This window comes from Corvus kubaryi, unplaced genomic scaffold (assembly GCF_017639235.1).
Source record: "Corvus kubaryi isolate FWS band 111438036 unplaced genomic scaffold, C.kubaryi_AGA036_p1.0 37189, whole genome shotgun sequence".
In the NCBI taxonomy this organism is placed as follows: domain Eukaryota; kingdom Metazoa; phylum Chordata; class Aves; order Passeriformes; family Corvidae; genus Corvus; species Corvus kubaryi.
The window spans coordinates 447,372-465,880 of NW_024581054.1; the positions used below are offsets into that span (position 1 = coordinate 447,372).

At 55.7% G+C, this 18,509-nt stretch overlaps 2 protein-coding genes across 8 annotated transcripts in view; both read right to left on the reverse strand.

Annotated features, from left to right (window-relative positions):
- The window catches only part of EIF4G3 (eukaryotic translation initiation factor 4 gamma 3), a 143,144-nt gene extending 141,561 nt beyond the window's left edge, over positions 1-1,583 (reverse strand). For all 4 annotated transcript variants that reach the window (XM_042022168.1, XM_042022166.1, XM_042022164.1 and 1 more), the window contains exon 1: positions 1,461-1,583. The gene's annotated coding sequence lies outside the window, so the exon portion shown is untranslated. The remainder of the gene's footprint in view (positions 1-1,460) is intronic.
- Positions 1,584-7,358: 5,775 nt separating this feature from the next.
- ECE1 (endothelin converting enzyme 1) overlaps positions 7,359-18,509 on the reverse strand; it is a 12,236-nt gene continuing 1,085 nt past the window's right edge. For 2 of the 4 annotated variants that reach the window (XM_042022181.1, XM_042022180.1), the window contains exons 2-18: positions 16,473-16,559; positions 15,419-15,560; positions 14,497-14,709; positions 13,069-13,193; positions 12,576-12,788; positions 12,293-12,484; positions 11,626-11,768; positions 11,426-11,540; positions 11,120-11,230; positions 10,773-10,871; positions 10,580-10,657; positions 10,098-10,201; positions 9,784-9,894; positions 9,588-9,655; positions 9,321-9,511; positions 9,133-9,228; positions 7,359-8,853 (exon numbers count right to left, since the gene is read on the reverse strand). In XM_042022181.1, the coding sequence (XP_041878115.1) occupies positions 8,677-8,853; positions 9,133-9,228; positions 9,321-9,511; positions 9,588-9,655; positions 9,784-9,894; positions 10,098-10,201; positions 10,580-10,657; positions 10,773-10,871; positions 11,120-11,230; positions 11,426-11,540; positions 11,626-11,768; positions 12,293-12,484; positions 12,576-12,788; positions 13,069-13,193; positions 14,497-14,709; positions 15,419-15,560; positions 16,473-16,559 (2,265 nt within the window). In that variant the 3' untranslated portion in view covers positions 7,359-8,676. Of the gene's footprint in view, positions 8,854-9,132; positions 9,229-9,320; positions 9,512-9,587; positions 9,656-9,783; positions 9,895-10,097; positions 10,202-10,579; positions 10,658-10,772; positions 10,872-11,119; positions 11,231-11,425; positions 11,541-11,625; positions 11,769-12,292; positions 12,485-12,575; positions 12,789-13,068; positions 13,194-14,496; positions 14,710-15,418; positions 15,561-16,472; positions 16,560-16,640; positions 16,660-17,616; positions 17,719-18,509 lie in introns of those variants that run through there. The other 2 variants (XM_042022183.1, XM_042022184.1) reach the window with 2 other exon arrangements.

The following is an 18,509-nucleotide window of genomic DNA, read 5'->3' on the forward strand; positions in this document are numbered from 1 at the left end:
GGATGATCAGCCAGGCACAGCCTGTGCACGCTGGCCAGCATTCCCACTCCAACTCTTGGCACATCCCTCAAAACTGAGCAACAGTTTTACTTACCACCACCCTGCTGACTCTACTGACAGCACCTTCCCACTTTTTTTATTCCTAAAGCACCCGCTGGATTTACAGAATAGCACAAACCAGGCAAAAATCACCCAGCACAGAGAACGTCCAGGGGTTTTCACTTGACCCAAACAAATCTGTAACGTCAACAGTCCCATGATTTAAGCAATGAATTTGTTGTCATGGAAGGGGTGATTCTTGCCGGAAGCTCAAGAAAACAATGGACCTAAACTGATTATAAAAGGGCTGGGTTTTCCCACCTCCAAATTGAAAGTGAGAGCAGCAAAATGCTGGCACACAGGGAACACAGTTCTGAGCACAGGCAGCACGGCACAGCCCTCGGCACGAAAACCACCCTGCACTTCCACCTTAAAATCCAACTCACCGCCAAACGTTAATAGGAAAACACACTCCCGACCGTCCCTGCACCATTCCCGGATAACACAGCACGGAGATATTTCACAAAGTGTGTTTTTCACTTCATACTCCCCCCAAAACTCCAGGGAGGGGGGGAAGAGAACAGCCAGTTTGCCACGGGATGATGTCGGACGCTGGAAACAAAACCTCAGGCCGGCAGGCACTTTCCTGCTGATCCCTGCAGTATTTCCCTCCTGACTCGGGGCCTACTCGCAGCACAGAACCGAAGACCTTTAAAAAACACTCGCAGCCCCCGCCAGCCTCTCTTTGTAGCAGCGGCCGCTTTGGTGGGGGGATTTTGGGGAGTGGGAGCCTCCTCCTCCTCCCCATCACGCGTGGCCTGGCAGGGAAAGCCGCTCAGTGAGACGTTCCACCTGAGATTTATTCCCACCAGCCAAGTAGGAAAAATAAAATAAAATAAAATAAATCACATGAAAATCGTCCCTAGCTGTAAATAAAAACGCTGGGTTTAAATTCGCCTGGAAAAACAACAAAACCAAAGCACTTACCTGGGCAGGACCAGAGGCAAAACTGAAGAACGATTTATAATTAAAAGTTTACCCTTGGGGTCACCGCTGCTTTGGGGGAGGGGGAAAAGGGACCCCCTGGAAAGCGCTGAACCCCCAAACCAGCCCACTGGGGAGGTGGACGGCCCCCCTTACCCCGCACCATCCCAGCAGGTGCAGCCCCCTTTGCAGGGGGCCCCACACACAAACAGACACACAAAAAAGAGCCGGGAACCCCTCAACAACCCCCACCTCACACACCGCCCCGGCTCCGGGGGGCCCCGCGACCCCCAACCCTCCCCCCGTCTGGGGGGCCCCGCGACCCCTCACCCCCCACCGCCCCCAGGCCTCGGGGGTCCCCGCACCCCTCACCCCCCCGGCCCCGCTCGCTGTGGGGAGGGGGTGTCGCCCCCCTGAACCCCCGGGGCAAAGGATACTGCTGGGGCGGCTGTGGCGGCAAGGCCCTGATGTTGGGGTGAGGCGCCGGCGCCGGGTGAGGGGGAGCCGGGGGGGGAGGCGGCCCCGCCGCCGCCCCGCTCCCGGGGCCGGTCCCCGCCGCCGCCGCCGCCGCGCCGGGTTTCAAAGCCGCCTTCTGCGGTAAACTCATGGCCAAGCGCAGCCACCACCCCGCGGCGGGGAGCGGGGCCGGGGGGAGCCGCGGAGCGGGCCGGGGGAGAGCCGGGGCAGCGCGGCGGGCCGGCACCGGCGCCGGTCTCCGTGACAACGCGCCTCCCGGAGGGCTCGGGAGAGGGGCCGGCGGGGAGGGAGGGAGGGAGGGGAGGGAGGGAAGGGGGGGCGGCTCAGGCCGCGCTGCTCATGAGCCGCCGGCGGCTGGGGGTCGCGGTCGCCCTCGCCGGGGGCAGCGGAGCCGTTCGCGGCGGCGGCTCGGGGGCGATGCCGGCGGATTTTCCTCACTGGAGTAGCGGAGCATCAAACATGGCGCTGCGGCCGCCTCCAGCTGTCCGGCCGGGCGGGCGCTCGGGCGCCTTCGGGCCGCTCCGGAGCCGCTCGGCCCAGAGCCGATCGGCGACCTTCGGCTCTTTCCGGAGTCGCTCGGCCCACCGCTGATCGGCAACCTTCGGCTCTTTCCGGAGTCTCTCGTCAGCCAGAGCCGCTCGGCAAACCTCGGGTTCTTCCGGAAAGGCTTTCGTGGGCGCAAGCGCCCTGCCCTGCTCCCCCTCCCTCCCCGCTCAGCCCAGCACCTCCCGTGACCCCCGCGCTCGGTAAATTTCGGCTATTTCCGGAAGACGAAGGCGTGAGACAGTTCGGGAAGCTTCGGAGGGGCTCGGAAGAGGGGTTCCCGCCCCGCTTCTGGCTCTTCGGAGCTTCTCGGCGATCTTCGGAGTCCCTCGGGATCGGCGCGGGCGTAGCTTCGGGCACGCTCGGCTCGGCTCGGCTCGGCTCGACTTCGGCAACGCTCGGCCGTGAGGGACTGGCCCGAGGCTGTGAGGGGGCGATGGGGTCCCTCAGGACCCACCCCACCGCGGGCTTCCCCTGCCCGAAACCTCACCCCCAGCCCCAGTTCCTGGCTTCTGGAGGGGATGGAAGGGGCAGCACCGCAGCCCCTCCTGAGGCGTCGTGAGGGCCGGCAGCCTTCAAGGCAACGTGGAAGCCGGGCACCCCTGGGACCCCGTTGGCTGTGAGGGGTCCCGCAGTATCCACCCCACCGCGGGCCCGAGGAGGGGGCTTACGTAAGAAACCTCACCCCCAGCCCCAATTCCCAGCTGCTGGAGCAGCTGGCAGGTGCCACACTGCAGCCCCTCATGAGGGCAGGCAGTCCTGAGGGTGACAGGGTGGCTCTGAGGGACCCCCGGGACCCCCAAGGCAGCCCACCTGTGGCAATGGGGACCCTCCAAACCTGCCCTTGTGGGGAGAGATGTCCACCTGATCCCATGGTCACACCAAGCCATCACCCCCCAAGGGCTGGCACACCTTCACCATTTCACATCTAACCTGCAGAAGCCTCTTCACAGCCACCACCTGAGCTTGGCAGAGGCCAAGGTGGTTTATACCATCTCAGGGAGATAAAAAGCACCTCAGAACAGATTCCAGCAGCTGCCAGATTGTCCTGACTTGTCCTTCCTCGCTGCTGGCCGCCGAGGGCTCATTCCAACCTGCTGGCACCTTCACGTTCCTGCCATGCCGCACATCCCAGGGAGACGCTCCCAGCACCGTCACTGCGCCCGCCGGTATTGCTGCCCCTGTCACCCAGCCTGGGGTGCTGCTCTAGGAAACCTTCCCAGAGTTTATTTGTGTCCCATCTGCTGCAAATTCTGAGCAGCTGCAAGTTTAGGAGGAAGATAATGCTTTAAAGCAATCACAAATAAACCCTTAAACGTGAAAAGCTTCTTTTACTGAAGTGAACAGCTCTTGTGGTGGTGTATTCAGGCACCTGGAGAGTAAGTGGTACAACCACAAGCTGAGAGAAGAGAAATCTTGTGCACTAAAGAAAACCTACCCAAGGGGTCACATCTGTCCTTGTCTGTGCAATGGTCCTGTTTCTACGCAGAGAAGTAATTTCGAGTTTTAAATATAAATCTGAAGGTGGAGAATCTGGACTGGGTGTTGTTCACTGGACCAAAATTCAGCACAGTGGGCAAAAAATAGTAGAAGGGTCTTGAGTACATTTTCCCTTTGGAGTCAGGCTCTGAGTTATCGAACAATGGGGTCATGCAGGGGAGGTTTAGGACACACAAGAATCGCAGTGTATCCAGAAGCTCTCCCTCCTCCGAGGTGTGTTCTCAGAAGGAAAGCTGGGAGCTGCCACGAAGGTCTCCATTAAAAGCAGCCCTGCAACTGGAATATTTTCTTACTTATGTACTACCAGAGGGTACAGCCACCTTCTGCAGTGCCGGCAGGCATTAGTGGGGCAGGGGAAGGTGACTCATGTGCTGCTTAGTGTCCCTTTCTGTGCTCTTTGTTCTGCATTGGGGTAAGGGAAATACCTGTGAGGAGGTGAACTCATACATACACTGCCTGTGGGAAATGGGGGGAAATAGGAAACACTGAGATTTTTGTTTTAAGGGGAAAGAGCCCAACCAAGCCCTGCCAGCCTGTAAAGAAGTCCTGAGTGCGGAATATTTCCATCTGAACCCAGGAACAAATATTTAGAGGGGGCTCTGGCTGGTTTTGTCTGAGTCAGTTTTCCTCAGCAGCCTTCAGCCTGCCATATTAACCGATTCCCCACCAGGAAAACTGAAGAGAGAAATAAGAACGACCTAAAATAAAGGCCAAGTACTCCTCCACTCCCCAAAAATGGGAGAACAAAGGAGGAACTTCTCTCATGGTATGGGATTTGCCCAAAGACTAACAGATCTCCCAGCATCCCAGAGAGCTGCTGCGTTCACAGCACACCTCTCCTGCTGGGAGGACGATTCTCCCTCCACAGCTGGTAAAGACTTGGCTGTTGTTACTTGGAGGGTGCAAGTAGAGCTGTGTGTTCTGGGGGGCTGGTGCCGTTCCATGACCACCTCCTGGCACGGCCCCTCTCCGGGTACCCCCCTTTGCACGGAAGGAAATTAATCTCAAAAGCAAATTGACATCCATGGCTGCCTCTGTTCTACAGAAATAGCTGCCTGTAAACACAGCTGCAAAAGAGCTTCCGAGCTCCAGGATCTTTGGATATACACTTTTTGCCTGTTTAGAAGAAAAAAAAAATGGCATTTTCACCATATTGTCTGCTGAAGCTCCCAAAATGTGCTGGCCAGGAGAAGGAGCCAGGCTCCTGGCTCTGTCTTAAAGCCCTTCCCAAGTCAATGTCTCTCCCCAGCCATGTTTTTCCCTTCTTTTTAATTTTTCCTGAGAAGAAAAAGCAGATATGTCTCCCTTCTACCCTATGTAGGACGATTTGGCCAACAAAATCCTGCAGATTTTAGAGCCTGAGTGAGTTCCAGCTGGATTCACACCCTTCTTCCTGCCTCTCCATTTCGTTTTTCCTCTTTTTCCTGCTAGCTTTATTAGCACCTGGGAACCAATGTGTCACTGTGGGCAGCTGCAGCCTACAGTGCTGAGCTCCTGTTTCAGGAGCCAGCCCTTTTTCCAGTCCCACCAGTCTCTCGTGTACCTGCCACTGCAGAGACACAACCCCACAGCACAGAGTGTAGTAGGAATGCTGGAGCTGTTGGTGAACTTAGGAAAATACAGGATTGGGGTATCACTGGAAAATGGCTGTTTTCCTGGAAGGACACTCATGAAGAGAAAAGCATAAAGCACAAAGCCACGGTCCTAGGAGTCAGTGAGGAGACGCAGCCTTGTTGTTGCTTGGCTCCGAGTGAAAACTCAACAGTGCTCAGAATGAGCAGGTCCCAGCTGCAAGGTGGGATTTAGAAATCTGCTCCCCACCTCCCACTCCCCGTCCTCCTGCCTTCAGGAAGGTGTGGCTTTTTCGGGGAAGCTTTTGCCCCTAAAATCTGGTTGTCCCAGTAGGTGACCTCAGCACTGTTGTGATGTGACAGGGGTTAGATCCTACCTGGAGGGAACAAAGCGGGATGGAGAAGGGCAGTTCAGATGGTTGGGTTCAGCCTCTCACCTCTCAACAGCTGTCTCAGCCCCACCAAACCTATGAACAGCCCCCATTTCCAGCTCCATTTGGAGGCTCCAGCATGCTCCAGGTGCATGCTTTCACCCAGCGCAGCATAGCAGCACCTCCCTCTTTCGGCTTCGCCTGCACGGATCCTCTTCCAACACCCTCCAGACACGAAAAACCCCCACCATAAAAAAAAAAAAAAGAAAAAAAAAAAAAAAAAGAAAAAAAGGTCCTGCTTGGAGCTTTCCCCATTCCTCCCCTGCCCGGGCTCAGCCCTCGGCAAACGTCTCAGCCCTCCAGGGCATAGCTGAGCGCAAAATAAAGCAAATACCACCCAGGACCAGGCAAGCCCACACCAGGCGCTGGCACAGAGCGGGATGATTCACCTCCTGCCCGCTCTCCCTACGCCCGGCAGCCTCCCAGGGAGGAAAACTCCTGCCACCCGCTCCCAGCCCGGCACGGGGAGCCTTGACCACAGCGTCTCCCACCACAACACAGTTAATGGTCACCCTCGAAATCCTTCCTGCCCTGGGGCTGTCCCTAAGCCAGCACCTGCCTGGTCCCTCCCTGCGAGTAAGCCCCAGAGAGCCAAAGTACTTCCTTTTTGGATGGTTAAATCACTTCTAACAGCATCTCCATGTGACGCCTGTGCTGCCTTCCCTGCTCCTTGCAGCTGGGAAAACACCCTGTCACCCCAGCCTCACTCTATTCCTCTTTGCCTTCGACCCACGTTGCTCCTCTCTTTCCCTAGGAATGCAGGTATTCCACCACAATTTAAACAGGCGGAGCCACATCCAGACCAAAATAGGACTCCGGTAACATCGCTGGCTCCTGCCAGCCCGGCACTGGAGTGTGCAGGCAGCGATTTTCTCGGCTCCACCGCCCTCTGCGGGTTTGCGCCATTTCCAGGCAGATCTCAGGGAAAACAACGGCCACGGCCGCTCCCCAGCGCTGCAGGAAACCGAGGGCCTCACACCGAGTCGTGCAAGCAGAAAGTGAGTGCTATTACTACATTTCAATTCCACGTGGGTGAGAAAACACGGTAAAAACAGTCAGAGAGGTATTTTAATGTCTTATTTACGCAACACCCCTGTCCTCGGCTCACTGCTGGCTCAGTCCTGCCCATGGCAGCAGCAGAAACACTCTGTATTCCCAAAAGTTTGTTACCAGTGGGCTGCAGCCTCCTAGTTTTTCCCCAAATCCAGTCCCGATTAACAATTCCAAGGCTAAATAGCAAAGGAGTACCCAGCACTTGGCTTGTTTTATGGCCATCAGCTCTGCCAGGTGCTGGGGTGAGGCTTGCAAGGAGCCTGCAGCCCAGATCCTGCCTTGCATTTTTTGGGCAAGGCTGATGAAGCCATGGAGCATCTGCTCGGAGAGAACGTTGGCCTGTGTTACAGAGCTGGCAGCAACCCACCAGCATCACCAGGCCATAAATATGGGAGTTTGGAGAGAAACCTGCGCGGGGCCTGTACCGCTGGATCCCAGCACAGCCCAGCCAGCCAAAAACTCACCTGGGAGGAAGGAAAAGCATCCAGGAAAGACCTCCCTGCTGGGGAGCCGCGTGGGGCCATGCCATAGAGGTGGAAAGCAAAGAGCCACCCGCCGTGAGAGTGGGTTTTTGGGCAAAATGCCCTGGATCTAGCCTCCAAGGGAGGCAGCAGTCACCAAGCGCAGGCTGGAAAAAGGCTGCTTGGCTCAGTTTTGTCAGCATGGGACGGGTTCAGTGGTGCGCACAGGGAGAAAAGCATAAATAAAGGGATGCAGACTCTCCTGCTATAAGAAAGTATGAGTTGTGATCAGCTCCAAATCCAGTAAAAAGTATTTATTATTTCAATTACAATAAGCCCCACGCATAGGGTGAAAAAATAGTTACAAAAATCCAGCCCCTTCCATCCCTCCCTTTACATATAAATATTAAAAATCCCTCTAGGTCTCTGCGTTGTCTAGAGTGACAACACGCAGCACCTGAGCTCCTGTCAGTGCTTTCCCCTCAAAACAAGTATTAAAAACATCTCTTAAAAAAGTCTCTCAGCCCAATCCTGATCACTTCTCAAACCAGCTGTGGAGGGACAGAGTTTTGGGGCCACATGGTGCTTTTGGGGCTTGCAGTTTCCCGGGCAGAGGGCAGGCTTGGCGTGAGAGAAGCAGCGGCAGGAACCGCCTGCACTTGTCTGGGAAGCTTTTGGGCCAGGAAATCCTGGCTGGCCTGGCTTCAGAGGGGACAGGAGGTAGAACAGGATGCTTCATCCACCCCATCACCACCTTGGTTACATCTTTGGTTGCGTCAATTTTTCCCTTTACACTCTGAAATTAAAGCTAATCCCAGGAGCTGCAGCATCCCAGCACAGTCTCGGTGACTTGCAGCATCCTCCAGCCCTGTCTCCAGGCCCACTGTCCCTAATTTTCCCCATCAGCATCCTCTGAGGATAGTCTCTCCCAGAGAAACACAGGATCCAAGACTGGAAAGTTATATCCATGGCCCTAGCCAGCTTCCCTGGCCAAGGGACTGTCACCACAGGGTACTGCACCTACAGCTGCACTAAGTAAAAAAAATTAATAAATATACTAATCTTGTACTAAAAAAAGGCTTTTAAATGCATTTTCCCTGAAAATTTCCAGTGTATTCCACGACACATGAAAAAAAAAATATATATTTCCCTCCCCCAAAAATATATCTAAAAATACTTTCCACCCTCATGTGCGCATCTTTGGAGACAAGGTGGTACACTGGGTGTATTCAGACACGCAGACAAACCTTCCACTGTTGGGGGTTCCCTTTATCACCTCCGTAACAGAGGGGTTTTGCCAGGCGGTGGGTCAGGCTGAGCGCTGTGTGTGTAAATACGGGCAGCGCCCACGGACACGTGTGCCTTGACATGTGGCCCAGGCATGGTGGGAAAGAAGACACCCCCAAACTGAAGTCATTTCACCAACAAGCAGAGGGATAAGGAGTTTTCACAGTGGATTGAACCTCGGACAATGCCGGGGATGCAGACACCGCTCTGGCTGAAGAGTTGGGCTCTCTGTGGCACGGAGAAGTGGTTTGAGCCTCAAAGGACTGGGGAAGCCCAGCTGTTGGCAGAGGATGAAGCAACCAGCCGCTGGTTCCCTTGGGCACTCGCCCATCACCAGACTTCACACTTCTTGAGGGGGTTCATGGAGGAGCCCGGGGGGCAGCTGAAGTGCTCCGCGAACTCCCGGGAGTTGGAGACTGTGCCGATGACGCGGAAACGCGAGGGGCTGTGGGGATCAGTGATGAGCCCCTCGTGTGAGCTCTCGGGTGTGCGAACCGAACACCACACCTGCAAATGGAGCGCGAGGGGCCTGAGTACTGACACCCACCACCATGGGGCTGGCTCAGTGCTGAATCCAACCCCTCTGCCTGCGTGATGGGAGCCAAGGCAGCTTGAGCTTCAGCTTTGTCTTGCTTTGTAACCAGCATCACCCCAATCCCATTCTCCATCCACTACATCATCTCCAGAGGACTGAGTTTTGCGATCACACCCTCCCAACCCCATCTGGGCATGCTCCACCCACAAAAACCTGTGTGCCCACCCTCCCAAGGTCACCACGTGACCTACCTGTGCGAAGCCAACGAAGAAGAGCTGGTAGTTGGTGAGACCGAGAGTTGGGAGTGTTTCTTCATTCCCATTCTTTTTCAGCCAGTTTTGATATGCCTGAAGACCAGGGAGCACAGGCGGATCAAGAGACAACGCAAATCCCACCACGCCATGTCCCCCTTGGAATCTCCCCAGCCCCATGGTCCTACCCGGTAGGCAGCCTTGAGGCCCCCATTGTCAGCGATGTTCTCCCCGAGGGTGTGCTTGCCATTGACCGCCTCGCCGTTGACAGTGTAGTTGCTGTACTGCTCCACCATGCATGCTGTCTGACGCTTGAAGGCCTCCACCGAGGAGTTCTTCCACCAGGGACGCAGGTTGCCATCTTTGTCATATTCCCGGCCTGCAAAAACACAGTGGATTTTTCATCTCATACTGGCCACCTCTCCAGCTGCCCACCCACCTGGCCCTGCCCATACCTTGGTCATCAAAGGCGTGTGTCAACTCGTGGCCCACCACCACACCAATCCCACCAAAATTCAGGGACCTGCAGGAGGGTAATGAAGAGGTTAAGAAAGCAGCCTCTGCTCCTCACAGCCATGAAACTTAGCCTCAGATTTGGGTACAGGAGGAAAGCTGGGAATCCTGCCCTCACTGTTTTCCTGTGGCTCTTACTTTGGGGATGCACGGGTGTAAAAGGGAGCCTGGAGGATGCCAGCAGGGAAGACAATCTCATTCTTGGTGGGAGAGTAATACGCGTTGACTGTTGGAGGTGTCATGCTCCACCTGCAGGAACACAAACATGGCCAACATGGCAACACAAACCATCACCAGTGTTTGCTCCAACAACATCCACTTCTGTTGCAAAGCTGTTGCCCTAAATTTATCTCCCCAAAACCAGCACAGGCTGGTGGAGACCAAATCCCAGTGCTCCAGATATGCTGACACTCCCCACTGAATACAACAGGGAAGTGGAGCAGAGGACTTACTGGTCCCGGTTTGGCGGTTTCCGGAGCTGGTCAGCCGTGACCCTGGCTGAGAAGTTGTAAAACTGCATGACGTTCTCAAAGTAGAGGTCAGGCACGGCCTCGTACTGCAAAGGAACAAGGCTTGAGTGGTGTGCAGTGATTGCTCAGCCCCACTCCTCCCTCTACAGTCACATTTGAGCCTCCAGAGCCAGCAGAGTTATGACTTCTCCTGTTTCTCCTCCTCCAACATCTGTGGAGTCTCTGGGGGACAATGAATCACCCTTACGGAAAACAGCTCCTCCTTTTCCCAGGCAGGAATCCCAAGAGCCCCAGCCACCCCAGGACTGGCCCACAGCTCTCTGGGAAGGCCCTAGAGAAGGGCCAAGGACATCAGTGAGACTTCTGGAGGAAACCTGGGGTTCAAGGCTGCCCTCAGGCCATGGTGATATGGGCACATCCTGTACGTCCTGTAGAAGACCCAGGGGACATATCTGACAACTCACGTCATTAAAGACTTTATCCAGCTCCTTGGGGTCCATGATGAACTTGGGGTAGCCGATCATGTTGTAGATGGCATCTGCCTGGAGGGTGACAAGGACCAGAGTGTTTTTGGTGCCAGAGATGGAAGGACAGGCTCACCTGGTTCCACCATCCTCCACCCTCATCATCTCCCCAGTGCAGCCACCAGTGCCTCACCTTCTCTTTGGCTGATCTCCTCGTCTCTTCATCCATCCACTGCAGGGTCTCCAGGCTTTCCTCGAAGGCAGTTTTAATCTCCGCGATCATTTCCTCTGCCTAGACAAAACAAGGCAGCACAGTGTCAGTCCAGAGAGCTGGCTTCCTGTCCCAGAGAGGTCAAGGACCTTCACACCACAGGGAGGAAGAGGCTGGGCGGCCAAGACAACACATAGTGAAAAACCCGGCACACGGACATGCACAGCAAACACAAGATGGACAGAGAAACATTGTCTGCCCTGATGGTTCCACCACTGGTGGGGCTTTCCCAGCACCGGGACTTGCATGCTGCTGCCTTGGGGACGTACCACCTGCTTGCTGTCCTCAGCAAAGGTGGCCTTGACAAACATGGCCCCCAGGGCGAAGCCCAGGTTGTTGTCCGTGTCACTGATGCAAAACTTCCAGCGTGGGAGGCAGCTCTGCATGGGACAAGAGGTGGTCATCAGTGGTGGCATTGAACAAAGCCCTCCACATTCCCACCCCTTGCTCCACTTGGCCCTTCCATCCCCCCGCCACCCCAAAAGCTACCCCACATCTCTATTGTTTGGATGCCACATGACAGGGCCTTGACATAAAAAGCCATCACTTGAGGGCCCTGGGGACTCTGCCCTCACCTTCTTTGTCCCATACATCACTTCCATGAATTTTTCCTCGGCATCCCGGAAGCGCTGGTCAAGGAGCGGGCTGGTTTTCCGCACCAGGTTCCAGATCATGTAGTTGTTGAGGAGACTATGGTGAGAGGCAATGAGTAGGCAGCAGCACATTCCTGCCCACCCTGGGCACCTGCGTCTCTGTACAGGCTGGGGGTCCTTACCACTTATCCGTGTGCAGGATGAGGTCAGAAACCTGCTCCAGGTACTCCTTGGCATAGACCACAACGGGCTCTGACTCATTGAGCTCCACAGGGTAGAAGACCGTGGAGAGGAAGGGCATCCAGTCCACAGCCGGTGCCAGCTCCTGAAAAAGCCACAGTGCTGCTATGGACCCAAAAACCATTGCAGGGGGTGGCAGCTGCTTCTTGAGCTGGAATCGGCTGCATCAGTCCCCATGTGATGGATTCAGCTGATTTTGCAGAGGCCAGTTCCTGTAAAAGCAGCATCCTCAAAAGGTTGGAGGGGAGTAAACAATTTCCTCACACAAAGGAAAAGAAAATGGGGTGAGTGTCAGAAATGTTGACACAAGTCATTAGAGCTCCTCTGGGGACACCAGGAGGTGACCTGGCTGATGTCCACGGGTAGCAGTGCCAGGAGGACATAAGTGCTGCAGTAGGACAGCTGCCAGCCCCAGGGGTGGTCTGGAGGCTGGGAGGAAGGGTCAGGGTGGGATTTCCCCAAGGAGGACATGGGCCAAGCTACTGCACAAGAGCTTCCCAGGCTGCGTCAGCTGGCGTCAGGATTCCCCGAGGAGCTGCGTCACCTCCACAGTCCACCCCGCTTCCCAAACCACAGCAGAATGAGGAAGCTCACCAGCTCCATCCCTACCTTTAGGTCTCCTGCTGTCATTTTATGATAGATGACCTCCTCATCCCTGTGCTTCTCCTGTGGGATGGTGATGTTGGCCAAGGCTGTCTCAAAGTCCAAGATCTGCTGCATCTGCCGCCGTGTTGACTCCTCATCGGTGCCTCCCAGGAACATCCCCAGCTGCACCATGTAGTTCAGGTACCCAGCGAGCACCTGTGTGGTCAGACAGGTGGCATCAGCATGGCAGGTGCCACCCACCCACAGCATCCCCCCAGCCAACCCACGTTTCCCCCGACACCTTCACCTTCTCATTCTCCGTCTTGTTCAGGTAGTAATCCCGCGACGGCAGGCCCAGCCCCGACTGATCCACCTGGATGACGTTGCTGTTGGAGTTCTTGGAGTCGGCACTGACGTAGACAGAAAAGAAGGGCGAGGTGCGATAATGTGCTGTCACTTCCCGCAGCGTCTCGTTGAAGTTGTCGCTGGCCCAGGTACCGGTGATGTTCCAGCCACCCAGCTGGGGACAGACAGCAACCAACTTTTGGGTAAGAAACAGCCACCTGGAATCACTTCAATATCCCCTCAATATCCATCCTGGGGGGAAACATCTTGCAAGAGGGCTAAGAAGTCCCAATATAGGATTATAAATCCCTGCCTCTGCCTGCCTGACCTGGGGGACGCTCTTAAACAGGAAGCACCAAGAATGGAGTCTGGAGGGTGCTGGGACTGCCCACGACTGAGCTTTTCCCCCCATTTTGCAGAGGGAAGATGGCTTTTCCACAAGGACTGGGACAAACCTTTTGGATGAGCTCTGTGAGTGGGGTAGCACGCAGCTCCTCGATCTTGCTCTCATTCATGCAGGCTTGGTAATAGCGCTGTGCTTTGCGCTCTGCCTCGCTTGACACATTGGCCGTGGTGTTTTCTGTGGGAGGGACCCAGGGAGAATCACAGGGGGCCCCTGGGATGGGCCCCTGGGAGCCAGAAGGATTCAGCCCCATTTGTGCAAGGCTAGGCTCCAAAAAGGTGCCAAGGATTGTCCCAATAGTCCCCACCATGCTCCCAAGAGCATCCCATTGGCCCCAGCCCTTCCTGGCCTCCTGCCCCCCCGTCTCATTTCCCACCCACAGTGACTGCCCCAACTCTTTGGGGACAAAAGATAAAGAAAGAAAGAAAAAACAAAAAGCATTTTTCCAGCAGCTCTGGAATTCCTAGCATCATCCAGCCCTGGGTGCTGCCCTTGCCTCTGAGCTGGTGCCCCCAGCCCTGTATTATTTATTCCTGCAAAAAGGAACAATAAACCCATTTTTCTCCTCTGCCTCCAAAACCTTCCTTTCATGTCCCCAACTAAAATTCTGCTTCCCCAGAGGGTTTTTGGGGTTTTTTTATTTATTTTCCTGATGACACAGCTTGCACCTTTGGCTTCCCAGCTGTGTGGTTTTATTAACTAAAGGTCCCTCAGCTCCAAGGAATTCAAGGAAATGCCGAACGCGACCACTTGGCTGGCCGCCCAGTCTCTTCTCCCGGTAAAACCAGCGCCAGATTTCTGCGGGAAAAGCCAGGGACGAAGCTGTTCCCGCGCCACCCCCTTTCTCTCAAAAGACAACACTTTTCCCAAACCTTCTCTTTCCAGATAATCAGCCCTGGCGCAGTGGAAAGTGCTGATAAGGAGCCAGTTGTTTGCTCAAAGCTTGAGCAAACCGTCCCCGCCAGTTGCTCGGATAAGCCGCTCTGCTTCGGTGTTCGCACGCACAGGCTGAGCCCAGGATCCTCCCTTTGCTGGGGGAGTTTTGGCCCCCCAAAAAATGGCCATATTGGCAGCCAGCCCCCCAAAAGGCTGCTCACAAAGGCTGGAAGCTATAGGAACAGGAAAAATGCATATCCTTCGGGTGATACTGGGGCACTGCAGCCTCTGGATGCAGCCTGAAGTGCAAATCCTGAATTTCAGAGCTCCTGGGAATGCCACCATGGGGTTTACAGGGCAGAGGCCAGGACTCTTTTCTCTACTTGGCACCAAAGACTAGCAACACCACAGTCAAAAATCTCAGGACCATCTAGGAGAGCAAACACAGCCAGGACCTGTTTCTCAATGTCCTCACAGCATTTGTGTCACAGACTGGTTTGACGCTGGAGTTCAATCCCAACCTCACGTGCATATGTTTTTGGCATCCCCTGGACCTAACAGGGCCCCTGAGCAATGCCGGGTCCCACCGCTCCCACGCACTCACCCAGCAGGTGCTTCATGATGGCCTGGTTGTGCTCCCAGAGGTTGTTGAAGGTGCCCCAGCGCGAGTGACCATCGGGGAGGGGGTTGGCCTTAATCCAGCCCCCACAGGCGTAGCTGAAGAAGTCCTCGCAGGGATTCACGGCGCGGTCCAGTGAGCTGAGGATGGAGCTGGTGACGGAGATGCAGGCTTCCGACAGGCACATGGCAGGCGGCCCTGGGGGAGGCAGGGACAGGTTCAGCTCCTCTGCTGCAGCAGGATGAGCAGCACCACAGAGCATCCTGCCCCGCACTGAAGGATGCGGGCAAATACCCCACTTGGTGCCTGAGCATCCCACCTGGTGCCTTAACACCCTGCCCTAGGGCAAGCAATATGGACTAGCATCCTGACCTATGTCTGAGCATCTGGCCAAATCATCCCATCCCAGGGCAAGCATCTCATCTTAGGCCCAAGGATCCTGCCCAGTGCCCAGTCATCCACCCTGGGGTGAAGGATGCAGGAAGACGGTCCATCCTGTGCTCAAGCATCAAGCAACAGGACAAAGGATCAGAGGAACACCTTATCCTGCACCTGAGCATCCTGCCCAGGGGTTAAGGGGTGCAGGTAACCATCCCATCTTGAGCCCAAAGATCCCACCCCACACTGAACATCCTGTTTGATACCCAAGAATCCTGTCCTGGGGGGAGGGGTGCAGGTAAGCATCTCACCCTTGCACCAAATATCCCACTCCGGGAACTCCCCAGCAACTCCCCTGGTAAAGGGGGCAGGATCCCTGCGCAGTTGTTTGCTCAAAGCTTGAGCAAACCACCCCCACCAGTTGCTCAGATAAGCTGCTCTGCTTCAGTGTTTGCATGCAGAGGCTGAGCCCAGGATCCTTTCTTTGCTGGGGGAGTTTTGGCCCCCAAAAAATGGCCAAAGGACTTACTGGCTCTGTACTGGAAGACGAGTCCCAGCAGACAGGCCACGAGCAGCACCGCTAGCACCCCCACCAGCACCACCAGCTGCTTCTCGGCACGCGTCCGCTCAGCCCAGCAGCCCCAGCTGCTCCGTGAGCTGCGGAAGTTCACCTGTGGGAAGAGCAGCGTCGTCTCCCCGCTGGCAGAAAAGCTCACTGATGCAGCCCCCATTTTGCTTCCTACAGCCCACAGCACGAATTAGCCCCGGCAAGGGATCCGTCATGGATCGGGCTGGGAAAGGCAGCAGTTGCCTTCCAGAAACCGGGCAGGAAGGGCGGCACAATGGCAGGAAAGGGAGCGGGATGAGCGTTTCGGAGGGCTCACCTACTGTCCCGTGCCACCCTGAACCCCTCCTCAAGCACAGCATAACCCCATGGCTGTCCCCGTCCCCACTGCCAGCACTGGGACAGGGTGGAGGCTGCATCGGGAAGTGCCTTAACAGGATACTCCCACTCAGCCGAAAAACATCCCCAGGAAACATCTCGATGTGACGGCAAGTGGAGACAGCCCCGCCGGGAAAAGCAAAAACACATTTGGGGCAGAAACCACCATTCTAGAGACTGATGGAGCTGGGATTGGGGCCAGGACAGAGAGCATCTCTCCAGACCTGAACCTTTCCCGGTGAGACCGGACACTGGCAGCCATGGGGTTTTGTCTTGCCACCCTCGGCCGTCTTTAAGCTGCTTTCCCACTGCTTGGGGAGAAATTAATCCCCTTCTGTGTGCGGACAAAATTCCCAGTGCTGCAGTAATTGCTCACCCCAACCATGCTGGGAAGGGGTTTGGGCAGCAGAAAAACTGGGAGGTGGAGTGTTGAAACAGTGGAGGCAGGATATGGCCCTGCTGGCTCCCCGTGCCAGGAGGGGAACAAAGGGCAGCAGTGGCAGGAGCCAACTGCTCTGCCCACACTGGACTTTACCCTCCAGACACTAGTCCCAGGTGGAAAACCCTTCTGCACCCCCTTTGCTGCTTGCCAGCACACAAAATGCCCTTTTTCCTCCCTAAAAGACACATGAAGCTATACCTGGAAGCCATTGGGGTATCCATCACCGTCACCAAGTGAGTCCAGGGGGTCTTCGTCGTCCAGTGTTGCCCGCTTGTAGGTCGACATCTGCACAGGGAAATCGGCAACAGACGTGCTCAGCGACCCGGGGTTGAGGAAGAGGATGAAGGACAAGGAAGATTTACACACTTTCTAAAGCCACCTTCTCCTCCGGGGAGCAAAATCCCGAATGGCTCTGAGGTAGTAAAGCACTACACAAACGCCTGAGGAAGGTTATGGAAAGCAAAGAGGGCCGGAGCCAAGAGCTGAGCAAAGCCCGAACCCGCCTCACTTTCCCTCGGGGCCGGGTTGTGCAACCTCCCCTTCAGCCTGGAATAAAGCCGGATCCACCTCCGCCCTACAGCGGGGAGAGGGACCCCCCTGTGCCAGGGAACCCCGGAGTGCCAGGCACCTGGGAAAGGCTGGCAGCAGAGAAAATGGCTTTTCACCGTGACACTACCGCCTCGCTCGCGCTCCACGCCCCATCTGTGAACCCTGCGCACCGTGAAACACCCGGAGACGTCCCTGCGAGCACCCAAAGGCGACAGCGCCAAGAATTTCAGCTGTGGACGGGCTCCCTCCCGGCGCCGTGTCTCCCGGGCATTATCTTGTGCCTGTGCCCGGCTCTTATCTCATCCCCGGCAGAAAAACAAGGAAAACCTCACGGGTTGGCAGCCGGCCCTTATCGTGCCACCGCCGCCGTTTCCTTCCCGCTGGCACTGCCCTGCTATCCAGCCGGATTGTCTCCCGACGGAGCAAACAACCCTCAACTCCCCACCGAGGGGCTGAGCACCCCAAAATCCACCCTGACCCTGCCACCGATGGCCCGAGCAGCACCACTCACAACCCTACACCCGCAATCAGCGCAGGGAGGGGGTTTACACCCATCTGGATGTCCCCATCCCGCTGCCATCAATCCCAAAGGGATGAGTTGATCAAAACCCCACACAGCCGTGCCTCAGTTTCCCCTGGGAGAATGAAAGCACCGGTTCTCAGCCTGGTTTCCAATAGCAGCATTCCCAAATCTCCCTTTGCACACTTAATAACAAATCTCATCCTCTCCCTGGATCCCATCCCCTCCCCGGATCCCAAATCCCAGCCTCAGTTTAATTAACCACAAACCCACCTGGGGAATAGAAAGGGTTAAAACAAAGATGTGGTTTCCCTCCTTGGTTGTACCAAAATCTCTGTTTGCAGCCCCAAAATCTCCCCTGGGCGCCCGCCTGGAGCCTGAGAACCGTGTGGCGAAAGAGCCTCAACTGCAAGATTTTATCATGGGGAAAATCTCTGTTTAGATCCTATTTTTTTCCAACCCCTTTCACTTTTTTCCACCTATTTTAGTACTTCGCACATGGCTGAAATTGGCAGCTCCGGGCACAAATCCCCGCTCACGTGGTGGGGGGGACCCATGAAGCCCCCATGGCTCTGCAACACCAAATTCCTGGAACCCCAGCTTTCACTCCATTTCCTGAGGAAATGCAATTTTTTTCCCCTCAGTGATCCCCCACCCCGCCTACCCCAGCCTGAAACAGAAGGAGAAAGACCAAAAATTAATCCCTTTCTGTTCTCCTTTCACAAGGTATGTGCTGGCTCAGTGCTGTACAAGCCATCAGAGAATCCAAACTGAGCCCAAGCTCCCCCAAAACGCCCCCGAGAGGCGCTGGGATCGACCCCCAGCATCCTTAATTTGGGGGAAATTGGGCCCGGGAAGTATTTTTAACACCCCTATCCTCCATATTGGGGGCATAGTAGCACCTATGGGTGCTCCCCACCCCTCTCCAGTGGGAGCACCCCTTTTCTGCAGCAAAAAGAGGTAGTTTTTGTCATATACCTCCCCCCTCCAAGCTGTTGCTTGCTTCAATCCGAATAGAAATGCGTTTTCCCAGGTCCAACAGGGTGGGGGGCACCACAGGGTGCACGGGGGGGACACCCACACTTTAACCCCCACGCAAGGGATTTCCACTCTCTTTACAAGAATCTCAGCATTACCTTAAATAGCCTGGTTTTGCCCCAAATCGC